We start from the raw sequence: 14,421 nt of genomic DNA on the forward strand, positions 1-14,421 counted from the left end.
GTAATCTGATACGCGTTCTTTGTCTCTCTTAACAAAAGAAACTTAATATTCATCACCTAAAGCACATAAATCCCAGTTTAATTGCTTTATTATTAAACAAATTACTTTCAGTTTTAAGTCTGATTACGTCAAATGAATAATGTTTGAGAGTATTAATTGATATTTTGATATCATCTGTTTTCAGAAAGGTCAAAGTCACGTTTCCATGACTTCAACCATGTTGACTGGTAGCACCCATCCCTCGAACACTGTTTATATCCTCATGGTCCTGTGGCTCCAACTTTCAGACGGCAGAGGATCCAGCATTATGACTGAATTTATTCGTCAAAATTCATTTGCGTAATTAAAGATGGCACATCAATGATCCCCGTGGGACCTCTTATTAATTCCGTTTAAAAATTCCCCATTAATTATTTTGGTGAACTGAAAAATTCTTTGTCTGACAAGCAACAAGACAGAACATGTAACAGTAAAAATGTGATCTGTGTAGGTTATTTAATCCACCTAAATAGATCAGAAAAATAATCCCCTTTCTTTCAGTTAAATATGTACATATCTCCTCAAATAATAGTTTTATTCCTCAGTCGTGTCTTGTTCTTATGCTGCCATCTTCTGGTAAAGACTGACCTATATTATGAAAATAATAGGCTGCACACAGCACCGTATTGTAGTGCATAACATTTGCAGCACTGCTTAATCAAGCAGATAATGAGCAGTAAGATTTGAGGCTGTCCGAGTGTGTGCGTGTGCGTGTGTGTGTGTGTGTGTGTGTGTGTGTGTGTGTGAAAACTTGTCAGAGACGGGGATTTCAGTATAAATATGTATGCCTAGCAAACAGATCAATGGCCATTAAAAAGGTCAAGGGCAGATGATGATGGATGCTGGCTGTATATATTGATATATTTTGATCGCAATAATGAATTACAAATGCACACACACTTGCACACACACACGTAGACGGCAGACCAAATGATAGGGATTAATTCATTGATCATGCTTAATCCGTCATAATTAATTCCATAGGAACAACTGATGAGAGCAAGCCTCCATTAAACAGATAAATTATTCAACGTGAGGAGGTGGTGGACCCAAGATAAATGAGCGTGGCAGACTGGTGCCAGCAGTCACAGGCTGAGGCTAATTACAGTCTTTTCCTGGAAACTAGCACAGGTTAATTTACAGTAACGGTTATATGAAAATATCATAACTGTAATTGGAGGCTCCGGTTAACATAACAGTTCACGGAAGCACTTGGGCTTCATTACAGTTGACAGTTGACTTACAGTTAACATAAAGTTATGTAACATAAAGTGAACGCACATCATAAATGTCACATTTGTTGACTTCCTCAATAGTCGTTTACAGCTGAGAGGGAGAGCTGGTCCCAGTTGGAAGCAAATATTTGACATAGTCCCAATAGGTTTTTCCTTAAGCTGTGTATACGCTTCATGTTTCTTTGTGATCATTAATCTTGATACTTAAAGCGAATCAAGCCCCGGAAACGGTATTATCATACAAAACGATCATTAACTTATATAAGAAGCTAGATTTGGCAAAGATATTTAATGGCTCATGAGCATAACAATGCACCTGGGGCCAGATTTATAAAACTGTGGATTCAAGTGTAAAAGTATGTGTATGCATAAAGAAAAAATATGCATAAGCAGTCTTTGTGCCACATTCATGTATTCCTGCATATGCATTGTTCTATATTAAAGAACTCATAAGGAAACTAAGCGCTGTACTTTGTTCTGTTCTCGGTCTGGAAGCTGTAACATCCTGTCGGGCAGCCGACAGTATGTATGTAATGAGTCATATTAACTATTAAAAGGTAATACAACACTCGCTGTAATCCATCACATTCAGATCAGAACTAAACAATATTAGTACGCAGTGTAAGCCTGACATGTTCCAGCATATATTTAACTTTTTTTTTTTTTTAATATCAATACCTTGCACTTTTTCTCTGTGCATGCTTTGTTTGAGCCCTGTTCTAAGTGCTGCATCAAAGACAAATTGCATCAGTTAATAGTATCCATCCAGAGGTATTTTATTTATTTTCCAGCATCATTTCCAGCTGTATACAGGCACAGGGGAAGCATTGGCATTTTGAAATTAAAACCCTCCGTAAAGAAGTTCCCTTTCCCGCTTTTCATGAGGTGATCTCACCATGTCATAATGGTATAAGGCATGTCACCAATAAGACATGATCTCTTTGCACTCCTAAATATTAGGAAATATTTTTCAAACCTTTTATGGGAATCTATTTTTTTTATATATTTGTAAAATGACTTATTTTGACAGGTGCTTATATACAATTGAAGCCAGCTTTGGTTTTACCCAACGTTGTGATTGAGCCTCTTCTACACACCTGTATATGTTCCTACGCGAGTCTACAAAAAGATAAAAGCTCATTCTGAAAAACACCAGCAGGGATCTACTGATGGTGCGCATATACAGCACAGCAAAGCACTGATATAAACAAACTGATGACAGCTTCACAAGCCAAACTACTGGAATTCCACATTAAAGTCACTGAAATATAATTAGCACTAGTTTTTTACTTAAGTTCTGACTTCCACTGAGCACATGAAACAAGATCGTGCCAGTCATTTCAGTCAGAGAAAGCCTGTGAGAAGGAATTTCAACCCATATTGTGATCTAATGAGCTAGACATTATCAACCTTCTATATAGAAATCACAAACACCGTCGACCTTTGAGCCCCGGTCAACCGACTAGAAGAACGTTTCTCTGCACAGCGGACAGGTGGACTTGTTGCTGGATGTGAACCACTTGTACTGTAGAAAGATGAGAAAGAAACACATCAAGTGTAAACAACGACAACAAAACGATGGCAGAAAGCAAAGTATGTTCACATTAAACTATATGTCGTCGTGCATTATATTCTATATGGCATTTGTGAGACAGAAAAGCGTTTGACACAGCCGGTAGTGGGGCTGTGGGTTTATGAATTATGCCTTTAAATAGCTCCCGATATAAAGAAACATCATTGTGCCACAACACTTATATACAGACACACTACGGTTTTCCACCAGTGTTATTGGTCTCTCTCTGTTATGATGATCAATCAAATACAAAGTAGTTATTTTTAACATCTGCAGAGAAGGCCCTGCAGATCTTCACACCCCGCCACCATATGATCTAATATACATAATACACACATATATAGCTCACCAAACACGCTGAGTGGAACTTCTTTTTGCAGGTGCGGCATCCCTTCTTGGGTAGGGAGTAGTTGGAGCCGTGGATAACAGAGAAGCAGATCATACAGTCCTCTATTCCCTCGAAACGCTTATCCACGTTGTTCTTCCACAGAGCCAGGCCCTCCATTATGCTGCCATTCTGAACAAACAAACCCACATTTACATTCTCTCACTCGTTTCATCCTCTCTTCCTTAGCCGGTCCCGAACAAGAAAGAATCTTTAAAGCCTCCTTATTCGGGTTGGGTGGTGAAACCCAGTATTGAATGTGGCCCCCGGGGATAAAGTATTAAAGACGGCAGTATCGCTGAGTTCCGAAAATACCAGTTCTATTATCATTACTTTTTAACGTTTTGGTGTAATTTCTTATCACGCAGCAACATCTGCTCTGCTCTCTGTGTCAGGATATCTCGAAGATAACAACGATGCTTGTAACTGCAATAAAACCTTTAAGGAGTATTATGAACAGTGGTAGTATCAAACAGTAACAGCTGTAAAACCCCAATGACATCAATCCTTACTCCTAGACCTGTTTTGGCTCAAGAGAACGTCACCGGTAGGAATATAATCTAGCTGCAGGTTGAACAACAAACACTACTTACAACATACACATATCCATCGTGTGTGTTTGTGTTTCTACCTGATGTGTGAGGTAAGTGCTCAGCTGCAGCATCCAGTTCCTCCACTGCTGCACAGCAACTCCCACGCGCCTCCCACTCTCTACAGTGATGGAGCCTAGAGGGTAGTTTTGTGGTAGCTGAATCACCAGCTCAATGAAGATGTCATCCACAGAATAGGTAGCGATCACCTCCCGCGCTGCTGAGCGGGCCTTCACCTGCGGGCATCAAGATAAACACATACACCGTTTGCCTTTCGCCGTTGGGAGAGTTCAGTCTTACAGTGAGTAACCGAATACACTCAGAGCAATGTCTTTGTTAACTTACAGTCATGCTGTCAAACAACTGAGTGCTCGAGTGGACGGAGGAGATTTCCTGGGCTGAGAGAACAGGGCTGACGTATTTAATGGTGAACTTCTCCGCGGCGGCGCTCACTCTCTTCTCCTGGCTGTTCCACCAAAGCCGCACCATGGCGGGCAGATCCTGCACCGTGCTATAGTATACGCTGCAAGCCAGGTGAGGGAGCTCCCACTCAACGCTCTCGCTGTCTGCGGGCAAAGAAACGCAGAGGTGAAAAGCTCGTTCACAATTTCCCAGCTATGTACGGACGGTTTTTGAAATGCGCGCGTGTTCTGTTTACTGTGAACAGCCAGAGACTGGCTCTCCGTAAAGAAGGTTTTGGTCTCCTTTGTGTCTGGGCCCTGGCCGGGATAGACGGGGCTCTCCGGCATCAGTTTGAAGAGGTGAAGGAGGAGCTTGTTAAGGGAGCCGCTTCTCCGAAGATACTGGGCATAATGGGCTCGCAGCTAGAAATAAAATCAGAAAGAGGAGTCAATACTGTGACAATATTTCAAAAAAGCACACGGTCGTATGAATACGTTTGCTCGTAATAGCATCTCATACACTCCAGCGTGACTCACATGGGAGGGTGAGGATTTGAAAAAGGTGAGGAGCAGCTTCCAGGCCAGTAGGTAGCCCAGGATGCAGGAGTACTCCACACTGAGAGGCTGGACCACCGCGAACTCTCCGACCTGAACCCCTGCCAGGATACTATCACACAGTTCCTCACAGGTCGACAGGATGGCCATCAGAGACGCGGGGGGAGAACTTAACACAGAAATGAAACGGAAATGTAAGAACAAATTGAAAACATAACTTCCTTTAAATCCAAAAATATTTGGTCTGGTACTGTAAAAACTCACGTGACAATACTTAATAATACTGTGTGTGTGTGTGTGAAACGCACAGTATTATGATTCCCTCAGTTTACTTACAGACACGGCTCATCACCATCATCATCAGACTTGTTGTTGTCTCCTTCTCCGTCACACTCGGGCAGCTGAGGCATGACCCTGAATTGACAAAAAGCAACCGTGTTAATTTTTCTTTGATATCTCGCGGTGAGCACGAGGGCATCATTCTAGGCTTGTGCAGGTTGGCGATTGTACGATATATCAACGATTGAAGGGATTGTCGATGATTGTTTTTTTCCCCCCATTCGTCGATATTAGGGCAATTTGAACTAACTTACTTCTCTCTAGAATCTGTGCCCTCCTTTGCATTTAGAGACATTTCTGATGGAGCAGCATGTCCGCGCACTGAGCCCCGTTAATCAGCGCGAGTGAATTTTAAATCCTCAACCACGAACCAGTTTGCCGTCTCTTTCTCACGGATCTGACACCCAGCATACATTATACATGGAACTATAGCTTTGAATGTCCGTAGTCGTATTTTGTGACGCCAACATCTTTAAAAAATGTAGAAAAATATGATTGTGTTATAGTTGTTCTATATATATGTGATTTATGGTGCTGTAGGATGGCTGCTAGACCGCCCTGTTAATACAGGTGCATGCAGGAGAGTTTTGTTTTTGTGGAAATACATTTTTACTTTTACTTAACAGAGACAAGTACTAAGTCACTTTTTAGAGGAATTGCTTTTCTCTGTTAATTTAAGAAAAGTGTACCCACATTTGCGCACCGATACACACTCTTATAATAGAATCCTTACTTTTCTAACAAGTGGTGGACCGTGATCTGCAGAGGCCTGGCCTTAAACAGCAGCAGAGGACAGAAAGTGTTGAGGAGCGTCTGGAGGGGCTCTGGCAGGTTCGTCTTCTGGTCCGCTATGAACCGTGGCGGAAGGGAGTTCTGTGTCAGCTGCTCCACACGCACATATGTCAGAGCCATGCCGACTGACTGCAGCACCGCCAATGGGAAAACAGGGTCATCCGGTTCAGTGAAGGCATCTGCATTCAGACAAGAAGCACTAGGAGTTGTGATTCAGGACTGTTACATAAAAGTGGTTACATACATTTTAAAAGATTAGAGATAGACATGTTCATTATTTACTAGTGGTATGCTAAATGAAAAGCAAGTATTTGGTACATTTTGTTGCTTGACTCCCCCCCCCCCCCCCCCCCCCCCGAGTAGGCTTGCTTCTCAGAGATTGTGTCATAAGTTAAACTAAATCCACACACACACACGCACGCACCTGTGATGTTGACCGGTAAAGGAAACAGCAGGTTGAAGATTCCTTCCACGAAGAACTCCGTCCATTCACGGGTCAGTTCGGGCGGCAGTTTCTCCAGCACATCGGGAGAAGACGATGTGAAGAACTGGTTCAGCTTCACGATCACTGCGGCATTCTCGCACACAAACAACTGCACCCAAGGGTTCCATAAGCTGCTCACATTCTCGCTGGCGGTCTGAAATTGGAAGGCAAGCAAATGAAGTCAAAGATCGAGAGGGACGGCAGATGCGTGCCGTGCATAAGAAAGAAAAAGAAATATTCCTGTATTTAGGGTCAGCAGAGTAGCATGGTGAGCACTCCAACAGTTCAAATACTCGAGGTGAAGAGTTCAACCCCTGAGAGGAAGCATCCACACTGTGGCTCAACTCTGTAGCCGCTCAATGGCCTCTGACCTCAAAAACCACACAATATGCACGACCAATGTCTCACCTCCAACCACGCCAGCATGGAGCAGAGCAAGAAATCCCACTGGCTGCCCCCGAGAACTCTGGGACAATTAGTCACCAGCCAGGACAGGAAGCGCATCATCTCCGCAGCAAGGTTCAGCTGTTCTGCAGTTGCTTTAGACAGATCACTGAAACACCGAGATGCGACAAGATGTAGATAGATCGGTAGAAAACATCGGAACTTTGAACAGTGTTACAAGAGATAAAATGAACATAAAGAATGTCTGTGTGACTACATTACCTGCTAAAGAGGAACCAATCCTCCTTGCTGCTCCTCCACTCCATCACGGTGGCCAGGATAGCCTGCACAACCTCCTCCTCTACGTGCGTGTTGGCTTTTAGACAGCACAGCAGCACCGCAAGACACCCGTAAACATCTGTGACACACACACACACACACACACCAACATCATTTGTTTGGTTCAAGTCCAAAACGTGCATGTATGCACTTGTGTGTGTGTGTGTTTGTGTGTAATCTCACTGTCATTTTCTTGCCAGTTGATTATTCCAGCAGTTGCCAGAGCCACCAGAGTCTCTTGGTCCTCTTTGGTCATGGTGGGGCAGAGCACCTGGAGCGTGCTCAGTTTGCCCTGAGACACCGGGAACAAACTGACCGAACACAGACCATTTTCAACATGCGACAGTGGTGAGAGTGGCCATGTAAAAAGATTGGCGTGTGAACTTAAAAGCATTTAAAATGACATTAATAAATAAATGATGAAACCTGTCTGCACTGCCGTAAAGCATCCTCACGGTTGCACTGTGTGTGGCTGCCAGGTTATTGGTGTGGATATAGTTCTCCAGAGTCAGAGACCAGAGACCTCCATCCTCCACCGACCTACAGGGTAACAACACACATACATTCACTGGATACCGTTTCTTCAGGAGCCATGTACTGTATTACATTTCTTCTGAAGAGGCTCCTTGAAATATCCGTTTATGCAGAAACCGTTACATGTGTTGATTTGGTGTGTAGGGCACCTTGAGTAGAGTGTCCCCAGCAGATCTTTCATTGGAACCTGGCTCTGGAGTCCTCCTAAGAGCCCCGAGTCAGTCAGCAGGCTGTGATAGGCAGGGATGTCCTCGACCTCCTTACACCACTGCAGTGCATACAACAGTTCTGAAACTGCCAAAGAAAAGCATGCACATACAGACATATTAAAACAGCATCATAGATTGACTTGGACAGATTCAAAACACCAAAGTTACAGAGGCATTTAGCTCATTTCCTGCGATTGTACCTGTGTACTTAAGGTTTGGCAAGCGCGAAGCACATTCTGCCTCCTCTTTGTCACAAGGTGTGACTGCGACAGTCTGGGCCACCCTCCCCAACAGGGCACAGGCACAGAGGTGGGCTGGTGGCCTGGCCGGCATCCTAAACTTCCAGATTTCCATGGAGGGGTTTTCACAAACTCCTCTGTGACGGCCGGACAGTAAAGGGGTTTTGATCCACTGCAGAGGACGGGGGGGGAAAAAGGGGGAAGAACGCATGCATGAATGAATGAATGTCAAAGAGTTTCGCGTGGAGAATCTAATAAAAGCAGAATCCTTCCACAGCAAGTTCTGCATAACAAATGTATAGTAGTGTCGGAATTAGAAATTGATTTTCCTTATGCAAGGATGACGGATTGGCTGGCTCACCTGAGGTGGTAAGGCCCGTCGTATTCTTGTCCATTCGGTCTGGCTGGGCGTCAGTTGTGTAAAGAACTGGACGAGGAGGGGGGACTCTTCATCGCAGACAGAGAGGATCGTCTCCACTAGGCTCTGTACAGACACTATTAGGACCTGCAAACTAAAACACAGAGAAGAGGAAGCTTGACAGATTCTTAAGATATGGTTGCATGGATTCAGACACAATGTAAGGGAAGGGATTACTGACAAACCCACAGAGGGTGTTTTGTTACCTTTTAATATCCAGAGAAATGGTGAGTAGTTGCTTTGTCACCCAAAGGGCCGCGCTGTGCAGGAAACCACCTTCCTTGACCTCATATTCAGAGTGTTGAACCAATGACTGGACCCCGGCCACACACACTTTCCTCAGCTTATCTAAAAGGGAGTCTTTGAAAAAAACAAAACTTTGTTATTCAGCTTCCCTGAAAAGAATACGCGTTTGTGCGCTGTGAGCAGTACCTACCAGACAGGTGTGTGTGCGTTTGATCTTGGGCGGTGAGCTGGAAGACGGTGAGCAAGAGTTCCTCAGCAGAGAGAAGCAGAAGACAGTCTTGCACAGAAGAGAAGAACGTGGAGGCCACGTCGCAGATGAAGCAGATGAGTGGCTCCATGTCGCCTGCATCTGACAGACTCTTGGTCTCGGAGAGAGTGGCGTGGAGCCTCTCTAAGATCTTCTCCAAGTACACCTCCCCTATCACAGGCCCTGCACAGGTAGATACAGAGAAAGAAAAAAAAAAAAGATGATTGTCTGGTGGCTAATAGTTAAAATCCACAAACGATGTGCATCAATAGTCCAGCGAAAAACGTGTGATTGTGTGTGTGTGTGTGTTCACCATTGTTGTGGTGCTGAGAGAGGACCAAGCTGATAAGTGTCCAACTGTGGTTGCTGGTAGAAGCGGTAGAACTGGGAGAGCCGCCTCCCACCTTGCACAGCTCCTCAGTCAATCCCAGGAGCTGCTCGCCAAGAACTGAACCTTTCAGCCAATCGTGACAGCTGGTGAGCGTCTCAGGATCTGTGCACGCCTGACAGGGCCGACAGTAACGCAGACGTTTATAACTACCTATATGTACACGTGATGTAAAAAAGGTAGATAACACACTTTGAGCTGTAAACAGAAGAAACATACCCTCTGGATAATTTGCAGGATAATTCCCCACTGCAAATCCATCTAGAAACCAGAGGGAAGAGCACTGATGTCAGGAAAGAAGCAGCAGCAACATCAAGTCAGAACTTCTGGCATCTGCATCTTAGGTTACCGTGCTGATGTGGTTGAGGATGCGGGTGGTCTCCTGCTGGCTGCAGCAGTAGAGCGAGCTGAAGACCATCTCCACCAAGTGCTCGGTGTCTCTGCGCCCCTTCTCGGCCAGCCACACCACCGCCCGCTCCAGCAGGAACTGCATCGCTGGATTCTTCATGGTCACCTCATCCCTCGGCTCGCCGTTGGCTAGTTTGTCTTCCAACTCAACCAATGTCTAATGCAAGAACGGTGCAGGGGGGGGAAAAAAAGTCAATTGTATGTGTAATTCTTTCAATTGTACATTACACTTGGATCTGTAATCGTCTGATATGACTTACACTGAAGACCCTGGGTGTGTGGAAAGACTGCAGGAGAAGGGAGAGGAAAACAAGATGTCTCTCCGACTTTCTCTCATTCACATGCGCCAGGCACAGCTGGGCCAGCTGACACACTACGTCCTCGAAATGCTGGGTCTGCAGGGACCCAAATTCCTTCTCATTCACCGGCTCAGACTCTGTCTGAGCAGGCTTCTCGACGCCTTCGCCCTCAACTCCACTTTTCCCGTTGTTCTCTGGCTTAGAGAAACAGATCTTGACAGATTTCTTCTTCTTCTGGACGTGCTTGCTTTTCACCCTCTCAGGGTAGCGCATTACCTGGAGACACAAGAGAAAGCGAGAGTAGATTCATTCAGGCATTGTGTTTTCGGGTTTCATTTCGGCCACTTTCAAAAGACACAAATGGCTCCGACAGCCATATTGAGCCGCTGTATCCCCAAATCAACCTCACCTGCAGCAAGGTGGCTACTCCCTCCAACGCCTGTGGATCTGCGTCCTCGTTGTCGGCATAACGCATAAACAGAAGGCCCAGCCCCTCCCAGAAGTCTGCCAGAAGCACTTGAAAGACATCCCTGCTGTCATTAGCTTCGTCTTCACTATGTAGGCCAGCCTTTTTCTCCCAGGAAACAAGCACTTCGGTGACCAAAAGGAAGAGAGGACCATTTTGAAGGGAGGGGTTTCCAAGAGCCTTTTCTAGAAGTGGCAGGAGCTACAAAAAGACAAAAACAAGGTGAGACCGATAGGGACCTAAGTAGATCCGACACATACGGGAAAATAGGTGCAACTCTGTGATCTCACCTGCTGTGAAATAAGCATGGTTCGTATTTTCTTCTGTTCCTCCTCTTCTTCCGTGTTGTGCAGTATGCAGTACCGCAAGCACTCAACAACGGACGTCACTATAACGGCACTTTCCGATGGACTTGTCGCAGCGCGCTCACTAGACAGCCTGAGACAAACGCAGAGACACTTGTGATGAGCGCGATACGGGAGTCGTGGTTTGTAACTTACAACAAGAGCAAGTGGATTCTTTTTTTTTAATCACAATATATCTGAAGATATGACAAAATATATGCAAAATCACATCCAACAGAATTAAAATCACTGCTCAGTGCAATGAATCAGGAAACGGTGTTTTAATCTGTGAAGTAAGATTTCAAATTACAATATCCTTTGATCACACAAAATGAGCTTATTTTCACAATATTGTTCCCTTAATAATATTTGATAAATAATAGCAATATTGAATAATCATCCGGCCCAAGCGCATATAGATTTTGTTGCATTATAACCAGGCATTTGAATTGATTGCCTAAAATGTAAATAAAATAAAAAAAATGGTGATTATGCGTTTGTCCCTTTTGCTAAAAAAAAGCCCCTAAATAGGATCGGGTGCCTTTGAAAGTCACACAATTAGTTTAATAATTGCAGTGTGTGTAATCTTAGTGTCATATGATCTGTCACATGACCTCAGTCTCTTTACACCTCTAAGCAATTTGCAACATGAAGACCAAGGAGCTCTGTAGACAGGTCAGGGACAAGGTTCTGGAGAAGAAGACAGGATTGGGATCTAAAAAAAAAACCTACTGCTTACAGGTGGATTGTATTTAACTAATCATGTGACTTCTGAAGGTAATTGAAGGGTGAATACATGGCCACGCACAATAGAACTCCATTTAAATGCCAGGTTATAATGCAACAACGTAGGAAAAACACCAGGAGGGTGAATACATTACAGTGTACCAACACACCACAAAAACAAGTTACCCTTGTATGACTGAAGAGAAGAAGGTGGTGTAGAAGTCCACGGTGGGATCGGTGACCTGCTGGGGCAGTTTGCTGAGGAGGGGCATTAGATTAGGGTGGAGTGCTTTAGCCATGCCTTTGCCCCCCTCTTTCAGTAGAGCCCAGAGTTTAGGTAAGAAGCCCTTCTTGGCGTTCACATGTGTCCAGCAATCCTGTAACAGGAGCAGGAAAATCACGAGATCAGATGCAACATTTTCACAGCACCTGACAATACAACGGCAGCAGCACGACTGTAACACGACCTTACCGGGATCGTAGAGACGACGTGAAGGACCGCCTCCCATACGGGAGGCAGCACGACGGGATCCGTGTCGTCAATGCTGAGGAGAATAGCGGGGCAGAGTCGGGCTGCTTCAGCCTGCACCAGTCCCGGAGTGAACTCGCACAGAGCACACAGCATCTCGAAAAATGCCCCTCGCACCTGTGGAGAAACATAGTAGTAATTATGAATTCAAAAACACATTATTGCATGCGTTTTAGGGGGCATTTGGCAGGACAGACTGAATCATCTACAGCCAGATGTTACTGCCTCCAAAGTCATTTAAAACTCTTTTAAAATGCATCCGGAGAGACGAGCTCACAAAGATTCAGGGAACATAAAAAGGTATTTGGGGGATATCACATATTATCCCTAACAATCTTTGCAAACTACAACCTTTCATCAAAAGGAAAACATATACCAAAGTGGACTAGTTTAGGAGTGCTACTGAATGCCAGTACCTGTGGTGTCTTGTGTTTGCTGTACTTCCAGAACTTCCCAGAGTTCAGAAGATGTGCCAGTCTTTCCTCCAGGGCCGTCCTGTCACTCTGGAGCAGCAGGGAGAGCAGCCTCTTCACCCCCAACAGAGAACTGGTCAGCATGCGCACATATTTGCCTTCTCGCTCCTCCTCCGTCACACTTCTAGAGAACAAGGGGAACCAGTTCCTCAGCAAATGGGGTCTGACCGAATGTTACATTGCTGTACCTAACACAGTTAGAAGAATGGCCACAGAGACTTTTAACTTACTGTGGATCACTCAGTGTGTCTGCCGTTTCCTTCAACAAAGTATCTTGAAGTACCTGTAATATAAGAATAAAAACTGTTTTTAAGTTCAGTAGATAACAAACTCCCCTTGTCCGCACTAAGGCCACCAGTACTACTCACATTGAGGATGTCTTCCTTGCAGAAGCTGAGAGCCTCCGGCTGTTTGGTGGGAGAGAAAGCAGCCTGGAAGGCCTGGCATGCGGCGGAAGCTGCCGGTGTGTAAGTGTCGCACTGGGACAGAATCCAGTGGCCCATCAAGCTCTTCAGAAAGGGGGCCAAGCTGCGACGCACTTTCAGCACCAGCTGCTCAAAGGCCTGCTGGGTGGCCTCCCTGATCCGGCGATCGTGGTCCTGATGAGACAATATTGATGGGAGACAAAAGTTAATGTAGACAAGGGTCAAACACTTGAGCACATGAAGTCGTGTGGTGGATGACCAGCTCACCACGGATATCTTGCAGTAAATCCTTGGCCAGTATGGCAGGACCCCTTTCACCTCTTCGGCGTCCCGCTCCTGACACATGGACCCAAAGTCCTGCACCGCCTGGGAGGAGAACACAACATCAAGACCAACACTGGGACCAAAAGACACCCCCGGGGAGGCTTCAACAACACCCAATGGGAGATTGTTTTACGTGTACACAGTGTTTCATGTTATTTTAAGTGGCTGGTTGTAGTCATCTGCTGATTGGGAGACCAAATAGTGTCAACTTACCTTCAGTCTGGTAACAACATCCCTCTTCGAGAGTTTCCTGAGCACCAGGCGGAAATCTGCGTCCACCAGGTTGTCTATCTCCTCCGCGCCGTGGATAGCGGGGACGTAACTCAGCTCCGAGGTGACCGACGTGTCGAAGCCCACGAAACCCGGGATGACACCACCCTCCCGGGTCAGCACCGCAGCAGCTCGGCCGCTACTGGACGGCTAGTAACGGGAGAGAAACGTTAGCCAGGCAGACACGTTGTGGTTATGAAACAGTTGGGACACTGTGCCGTTAGCTACGTTAACGTACAGACATCAGTACTTACCCGAACATTTCCTTTAGTTCGCTGTTTATTCTTACCCCCCATGGATTCGCATTAATCTTAAAAGTGATCAGTTTATATCCTTTTAAATGACTCAGAGTGGAGCCTCTGATCGGGATAAGTATGACGGAACTGAGGACTTCCTTCCTTTTCTTCTTCGTGTGGTTTCTTTACGGCAGCCGGCATCCATGATGTTGCATTACTGCCTCCTTCTGGATCTAGACCATTACTGCGTCATCTGCATACTAGCTCCTTTTTATTCAAGTGTCTCTCAAGAGGTTAAACAGCGATCTTATTCATTTTCCTTTACTTCTGTACTCTAAAATATCCCTTGCTTATATTTCTGTTAATCCAATTTTCCTAATTTCAGTTAACATCACTTCTCTTTCTGCCCCATACCTCCTCCATGACATAATTACACGCTGCACTGTCTCCGTCTGGTGTCACAGCTCGCATAACCCTGTTAAATGCTCCCCCAAGTTATTTTTAGGCTTTGTGAATCTGTTGAC

General features: G+C 45.1%; 1 protein-coding gene across 1 annotated transcript; it reads right to left on the bottom strand.

The window, feature by feature from the left end:
* Positions 1-2,043: 2,043 nt before the first annotated feature.
* ltn1 (listerin E3 ubiquitin protein ligase 1) lies at positions 2,044-14,052 on the bottom strand. The gene is made up of 32 exons (XM_079171252.1): positions 13,916-14,052; positions 13,605-13,811; positions 13,335-13,433; positions 13,011-13,241; positions 12,873-12,925; positions 12,586-12,766; positions 12,113-12,286; positions 11,827-12,017; positions 10,861-11,008; positions 10,514-10,771; positions 10,066-10,380; positions 9,747-9,962; positions 9,617-9,658; positions 9,323-9,512; positions 8,953-9,192; positions 8,723-8,876; positions 8,460-8,610; positions 8,060-8,270; positions 7,800-7,944; positions 7,543-7,656; positions 7,300-7,427; positions 7,060-7,195; positions 6,802-6,946; positions 6,334-6,547; positions 5,851-6,088; positions 5,115-5,192; positions 4,761-4,947; positions 4,481-4,646; positions 4,168-4,388; positions 3,864-4,058; positions 3,197-3,364; positions 2,044-2,799 (listed from the first exon to the last, which is right to left on the bottom strand). Exons 1-32 carry the CDS (start codon positions 13,955-13,957, stop codon positions 2,737-2,739), a joined length of 5,301 nt encoding a protein of 1,766 aa, XP_079027378.1. The 5' UTR covers positions 13,958-14,052; the 3' UTR covers positions 2,044-2,736.
* Positions 14,053-14,421: the final 369 nt, after the last annotated feature.

This window comes from Pholis gunnellus, assembly GCF_910591455.1.
Source record: "Pholis gunnellus genome assembly, chromosome: 13".
Taxonomy (NCBI): domain Eukaryota; kingdom Metazoa; phylum Chordata; class Actinopteri; order Perciformes; family Pholidae; genus Pholis; species Pholis gunnellus.